Source organism: Ostrinia nubilalis, chromosome 14 (assembly GCF_963855985.1).
Source record: "Ostrinia nubilalis chromosome 14, ilOstNubi1.1, whole genome shotgun sequence".
Classification (NCBI taxonomy): Eukaryota; Metazoa; Arthropoda; class Insecta; order Lepidoptera; family Crambidae; genus Ostrinia; species Ostrinia nubilalis.
Genome location: NC_087101.1, coordinates 15,792,428 through 15,800,092, shown reverse-complemented (window position 1 = coordinate 15,800,092; position 7,665 = coordinate 15,792,428). Strand labels below are relative to the sequence as shown.

At 36.8% G+C, this 7,665-nt stretch overlaps 1 protein-coding gene across 1 annotated transcript; it reads right to left on the bottom strand.

Moving 5' to 3' along the window:
- Positions 1–570: 570 nt before the first annotated feature.
- On the bottom strand, positions 571–7,326 carry LOC135077931 (gastrula zinc finger protein XlCGF8.2DB-like). Its single transcript, XM_063972461.1, has 5 exons — positions 6,787–7,326; positions 6,516–6,694; positions 6,152–6,235; positions 5,189–5,451; positions 571–651 (listed from the first exon to the last, which is right to left on the bottom strand). Exons 1-5 carry the CDS (start codon positions 7,323–7,325, stop codon positions 625–627), a joined length of 1,092 nt encoding a protein of 363 aa, XP_063828531.1. The 5' UTR covers position 7,326; the 3' UTR covers positions 571–624.
- Between the last annotated feature and the right edge of the window lie 339 nt (positions 7,327–7,665).

Below are 7,665 nucleotides of genomic sequence, written 5' to 3'. Positions count from 1 at the left end.
CTGATCACTGTCACCTTCTGTTAGATACAGTTAATTATAGCAAAGTAATTACACGCATTCTCATATTAAAATATAATAATAATTAATATCTTTGGACAATTTCACACAGCGCCATCTAGCCCCAAAGTAAAATGGTCATCATAATCAGGTAATTTAGTTTCCACTGCAAGAACACGACTATACAACCATTTCTTATTTACCAAAGGGAAATGAAGGATCTACCCACATTGGCCAAACGGGTTGGAGAGAATATTTAGGATATCTCAGCCAGAATATTTTTTCTAGCTGAATGTTTGTATTATTACTTTACATGTCATAAGAACGTTAAAAATAAAATGGATTATTTAGTAGCTCTACTTTAAAACTCAGGACATGTAGCTCCAGCCAAACAAGTGGCTTATTGTTTTCGAACAGATTGCCATGGGGCAGAAAATACATTAAAAAAAAAGTAGCCCACAGATAAATTGCCTTTGCGTTATTAATAAAGCCAGTTGTAGTTTATTACTTTTTTTTTATTTATTTTTCTATGATAAAAAGCATATTATAATAAGCATTTTGTTACTTAGGTAATAGCTTTGGTATAGTCCGTAAATCCTTTTTTACCGTGGTTACGATGGTGAATTCTTAAACGCTTTCTGAGGGTTGATTTTCCTGAAAAACAAATTTACCCATCTCAATGTTGATTTTTCTTTAAAAACCGATATTATTTTATATTTTAAAACACGAAGCAATAGACGATACTTTAAGCCTTAGCGAATTCTGAAATCTAGATGTTCAAGCGCAGCATATTAACAAAGCCAGGTGTGCGATTCAATCAGAGTGTGTCGTCTGGGCCAATAGAATTTGACATAACCAATAAGCCTGACTAACATTGACACAAATACAATATTTTTAGTAAACCTGTGGGTCTAGTCAAAATGCCATCGCAAACCAATAGGAAGTTTTCACTAATGTCAGTCGCCGCGTCACCAGTAATTCGATTCGATCGGAAAATGGCAGCCAAAATGCACATTGAACCACCAACGACGCGGCGATATAAAAGTTCATTCAAAATCGAATAAAAGTTAAAAAATGTCTATGACTTTGCGATTGTTTTTACTTTTTTTAGCTTTTTTTTTTTAAATTAGTTTCTTCCTTCTTTCTGCTCTCTGTTTACGTCTATGCTTCGCTGTCAAACTAACTGTCATAACGACATCGCGATACGGATTTGTCAAAACAGCCTTAGGGTGGGTTGCACCATCTTAGTTTAACTTTGACAAACGTCTAAAATCTGTCAAACTCCATACAAAAAACACCGGTTAACGTCATAGTTACGGTCAAAGTTAGGTGGTGCAACTCACCCTATTGTTTTTCGATCGAATCGAAGCTTATCACCGGGGTTTTAGTAATCGCAATGAAAATGGCGGGTGTTGCGATTCGATTCGATTTTGATTGAGTCTTAAATGCATGTTGGCTAAGCCTTTGTATGGGAAATTTCAATCCAGTCTTTCGATTATCGATAGGTAGGACTTTGCGATTCGATTTTTTGCCGTTTGACTAAGCCTTTTTTGTTATCGACCTCTTTTGCGATTTGTTTATTTGTTTGCGACTGGTTTGCGATGGGTTTGCGATTTTAAAGTGCGTTTTGACTAGACCCACTGTCTATGATATTATTACAAAATTGAATCTTGCTGTTATTTATCAGTGACACAGTTAATTCTTAGTTTTCGCTGATTTTATATAAAAAATATTTATTTATTTTATTAACAATACTTTAATACACAGGTTACCCTAATGTCCAAAATTGTCTAAGTTTATTACCGCGGATTATTAATTAGTCGTATAGGTCGCGCAGCGAAAGTTGAGGCGAATACGGTACTCAGACTGATGTAACATTTGAATAGAGGATACACACAATCACACAATATTATTATACTTTAAATTCAATTATCAAATACACTATCCACCTTGCTTTTGCTGAACATGACTACGCAAGACAACGTCTCCGTTAGCGCGGCGAGCGTATAAAAATACAAATCTGTTTGTGTTTATTACCTCAACTCACGCTGCGCGATCTTTAGCGCGGAGCGTCGTGTCGCGTTATCACTAAAAGTCATACACGTTTTATTTGCAATAATTTTTTAAAAAGCGATTTACTGATAGAAGCTCATAAGACTCATAGTCCAGTCATTATAGTAAGTTCACCTCGGAATTCGAGATACCCAGCTGTAAGTCTGTAAATACGTGTATATTGACACCCTAAAAGTTGTCTCAAAACCTACATATGGTAGGGTGTAAGCAACTATTAAATTTCAAGGTCAACGGTCACAAAAATCGGTTTTTTGCGCTTTTTTAGGGTTCCGTACCTCAAAAGGAAAAAACGGAACCCTTATAGGATCACTTTGTTGTCCGTCTGTCCGTCCGTCTGTCAAGACCCTTTTTCTCAGGAACGCGTGGAGGTATGAAGCTGAAATTTATATCAATTACTCAGGTCTACTGTCCCTTGAGGCTGTGAAAAAATCAAACTTCTAAGCCAACGCAATCAAAAGATACAGCCGTTTATGCCGCAAATTTTCGACACTTGCAAGGGAATCAAAACCTACAGGGTGCTTCCCGTGAACTCAGAACCTTGAAATTTGGTACGAAGCAACGTCTTATAGCATAGATAAAGGAAAAATTACGAAAACCATAAATTTTTAGTTACATCACATAATATATTTTTTTTAATAATTTTAAACTTACTACCCATTTCCTCATAAACGCGTAGAGGTATTAAATTGAAATTCATACCAAATACTCAGGTCTATAATACCTTTAAGCTGTAACAAAATCAAACTTCTATGTCAACGCAATCAAAAGAAACAGCAATTTAAGCTGCATATTTTGAAACTCGCAAGTACTCGCAAGGGAATCAAAACCTAAAGGGTACTTCCAGTCGACCTAGAATCTTGAAATTTGGCATGAAGCAACGTTTTATAGCACACATAAAGGAAAAATTCCGAAAACCTTAAATTTTTAGTTACATTACAAAATATATATTTTTAAATAAATATAAACTTATTACTTTTTTCCTCATGAACGCGTAGAGCTATCAAGTTGAAATTCATATCAAATACTTAGATCTAATTGCCTTTAACCCGTGAAAAAAAAAACATAGTTATGACTCGATTGTCGTAATGAACGAACTTTGTAAACCTTGCAGGTTTGTACGGAACCCTCGGTGCGCGAGTCCGACTCGCACTTGGCCGGTTTTTTTAGAAATATCTCATTTCCTATGGGTTTTTTGCTATTTGTATTTATTATCAATATTGTAGAATACTAAATTCTCTACAAATTTTGTTTAAAAAATTTTTTTATACGGTGAACCGTTTTCGAGATAGAGGGCGGAGAGCGCGCGGTCACTGCATCACTTCAGGTCAACTTAAGCGGTTTAGATTTTTCATACAAAAGGATTTTCCCGCTAATTCCCATGGGAATTTCGGAAATTCCTTGTTGTTTACTTTTACTAAGGTACCTATATGACAAATTTCAAGCGTCTAACTTCCGTTAAGCGTTTAGATTTTTCATACAAAAGGATTTTCCCGCTAATTCCTGTTCCCGTGGGAATTCCTAAGTATACTATAACCTGCCCAGGAGTATGAAGAATAATTGTACCAAGTTTCGTTAAAATCCGTTGAGTAGTTTTTGTTTCTATAAGGAACATACAGACGGACAGACAGACAGACAAAAATTTTACTGATTGCATTTTTGGCATCAGTATCGATCACTAATCACCCCCTGATAGTTATTTTGAAAATATATTTCATGTACAGATATGACCTCTACAGATTTATTATAAGTACTAGCGGCTGCCCTCTATCTCGAAAACGGTTCACCGTATAAAAAAAATTTTTGAACAAAAGAAGAACGGTCACGCCCCATACAAAAAAAACCCAGACCCGACAGAAACGAGACATACCTCAGTTTTTTTGTCATGTCTTAATTAGTTAAATTATATATTTTTTATATTCGAAATCTATGTATAACACCAAAATATTACCCTTTGTTTTTGTTTCGGCGTTATACAAAAACTAATACAAAATGCTTATTTATCACCAAAATTGGTAAATGTATGTACCTAAATGTCTATTACAGCTGCTATGGAATGTATCTAGGTGACCTGGAGATACAACCGGATTATACAGGGTGGTTATACATATGGAACGATAAGTGATCTCACTCGATTATTTCTAAACTATACAAGATATCGAAAAACTAGTTACTGATTCTGAAAGTGCTTTACGAGCTCTTTCAAATGGTACCATTAATAGGGTACAGATTATGGAAGCTGGTAACATTGAATTTTTGGATTTTGTAACTTATTATTTTTTCCACCCTGTATAATCCGGCTGTATCTCCAGATCACCTAGATACATTCCATAACAGCTGTAATAGACATTTAGGTACATACATTTACCAATTTTGGTGATAAATAGGCATTTTGTATTAGTTTTTGTATAACGCCTAAACAAAAACAGAGGGTAATATTTTGGTGTTATACATAGATTTCGAATATAAAAAATATATAATTTAACTAATTAAGACATGACAAAAAAACTGAGGTATGTCTCGTTTCTGTCGGGCCTGGGTCACAGATGACCGTTCTTCTTTGTAGAGAATTTTGTATTCTACAATATTGATAATAAATACAAATAGCAAAAAACCCATAGGAAATGAGATATTTCCAAAAAAAGCGATTTTTGTGACCTTTGACCTTAAAATTTAATAGTTGCTTACACCCTACCATATGTAGGTTTTGAGACAACTTTTAGGGTGTCAATATACAAGTATTTACAGACTTACAGCTGGGTATCTCGAATTCCGAGATTCTTACCTAATTTAAGCTTAAATGACTGGACTATCATATATTTTTGCAAAAAGGCTTTTAAAAAGCAGTTTTACACGTCCCAGTATTAGGCGGTTATCACACTGCGCCGCGCTCCGCCGCGGTACGCGGGACGACAGATTTAATAATTATATGCAAGTACCTCAGTTTGTATAGAAAACACGCGCGGCACAACACACTGACAACGCGTTTGCGCGCGCGATTCGTTATATGTCGCCACGCGGACCGCGGCGGAGCGCGGTGCAGTGTGATAACCGCCTTAACCCTACTACTGCTTCGGGACAATAAATGGGCCAGTGCTGAGAAGAAGATGTAACAACTGACCTGCGCATGTCTCTGCCTCATGTGCTTCCTCAGCGACTGCTTATGATTATACGCAGCCTCGCACATCGTGCAAGCGTGTGCCCGCGCGGGCGGCGCGTGCGTGGCGGCGTGCAACCGCAGCGCGCGCCGCGTGCGGAACGCGCGTGGGCACGCGGGCAGCGGGCACGCGTGCGGCCGCGCGCCCGAGTGCGTGCGCAAGTGTGCGGCCAGCTTGTTGGTGGTGAAGCGCCGCCCGCATACTGGGCAGATGTAGGGTTTTGCGCCTGGAGATGAGGCCATTGTGGGGTTGATGACATCAAGATGCTACTCTAATGCACGTTTTCACCATCAATCCCTAATTTTTAAGTGACCCCCATGGTAACACATAACATGGATTTTGTTGTCAAAGGGCCACTTAAAATTAGGGATAATGGTGAAAACGGGCATAAGACTCATTTATTTATGCAAATGGGCTTTTAAGAAGCACTTTTACACGTCCCAGTATAAACCCTACCACTACTTCAGGACAATAAATGGACCAGTGCTGAGAAGAAGCAGCGCAAGTACCTAGCGCAAGTCTTGTGTAGAGTTTGTTACAAACAAATGTAACTAGCTTCTTTGTCTATATGCGAGTTGTAAAGAATGGGATTACAACCCTGGTTTTGGTATAACTTGCCTTGCCATAGATAAAGGTGAAATAAATATTATTATTATTTTTATTGATTGTAAAGACACATCCTGTGAACACATCACTGTAGTTACTATTACTGATTAATATATTCAATTCTTGTCCGGTTTGAAACCCTTCTTTTCAGAATTTTTATAATTTTGATTATACAATACAACCCTCATGTGTAGGACTCGTTCGTTTCAGCCGAAAGACGTCCACTGCTGGACAAAGGCCTCCCCAAAGGACTCACTCATCATAATTTTTATAAAGAGAAATAAGAGGCATTTTACAAGCAAGTTAATTAAAAATCATACCTGTATGTATCCTAAAATGATCATTGAGGGTATTCTTGCTGGTGAAACTTTTCCCACACTCTGTGCAAACATGAGGTCTCTCCCCTGTAACCAAATAAAGATAAAATTTTAAACAAACTACTCTCTAGCAATAAAATTGATTTAGTGAAAAGAAACTGAATCATCATTACTATTTACTGTTTCTTAATAAATGTTCTAAAAAAAGCTAATTAATTGTTCAGTACAATAAAATGTAATTAAGGCTTTAATCCAATATTAATGTTTAGAAATCAATCAAATTATGTTTAATCTTTTTTTATATCTCTTTGGCACCATAGCATAATTATGTGATTTTTTGTTGATAGTATATTAATTATTTACTTACCACTATGCACTCTCATATGTGTGGTGAGATTAGTGTTGGTGGTGAATGTTTTGCCGCAGCCTGGCACCGGACAGGAGCGCCGTGGCTTGGGAGCGCAGTGGCGTTGGGCCAGCCAGCGAGTCAGCAAGCGTACACCACAGGTTGTGCATGGCCAGTCCTTCTCTCCTAAGTGACGCTTCCTGAAAATTATATTTCACAGTCAATTCATGTATCGCTAGGCTAATATTATTTAAGTGAAACTAGATTAAAGAATAGATGGTATACCACTTACAGATGAAGTTTGAAGTTGAATTTTCTTGTAAAAACTTTACTGCAGTACTGGCAGATGAAGGAAGTTGGAGGCGCCCAGTGCTTACAGCGCCGCAGAGAACCGCACTCGGAACATTTTGCCGGCTCGATTTCAATAGGCGTTTGAGTAAAACTATTGTCTTCTATGTCATAATCAATTGGAAATTCCGTCTTTTCGCTGTATTTATGTTCAGAGGAGTCATGAAATAATGTTTCTTCGTGTCTAACGGCAGAGACATTTGTTTTCACGTCACCCAACACTATTGACTGAGAAAGCTTCGCGGCGAGTATATGATTGGATTTTTCACACTTTTCTAGAAAGCTTACTGTTGTATCTAATTCTATCAGGCATTGGGAGCAAATAGAAGCCGGCCCAGTGTCGTTTAACTCGATTTTAAGTTGAGTCTTCTTCACAAGTTTTTCATATGGAGATGATCCTTTAATTTTGCGAAATAGTGAAAATAATGTATCTTGTCGATGAAAACATATTCTACAGATGTTATCGTCCATCACATCAACCATTGTTTGAATTTTATCACTGTACTTTGTATTGTTTACAAAATTTTGCAATAACACCGCTAATCACTATTTTACCGTTTGATTGTCAAAAATGAAATGTCAAAATATTTTCACCACAGATATCAAAATGGCCAAAATAGCGTTGTGTTAATTTATTTACAAAGAGTTTTTAAACTCGAAAATCTTGAAAAGTAAAGTTATACTTATATTAACGCTTTTTAATAACAAAGATCAAGTTCGTCACTCTATCCTCGCGCAGATTTTGAAACGCTTTTTAGTAATGAAAATAAATATTACATTATTCTTAGCAGTTACAGAAAGTCACGTCACGACTCTTTCATGA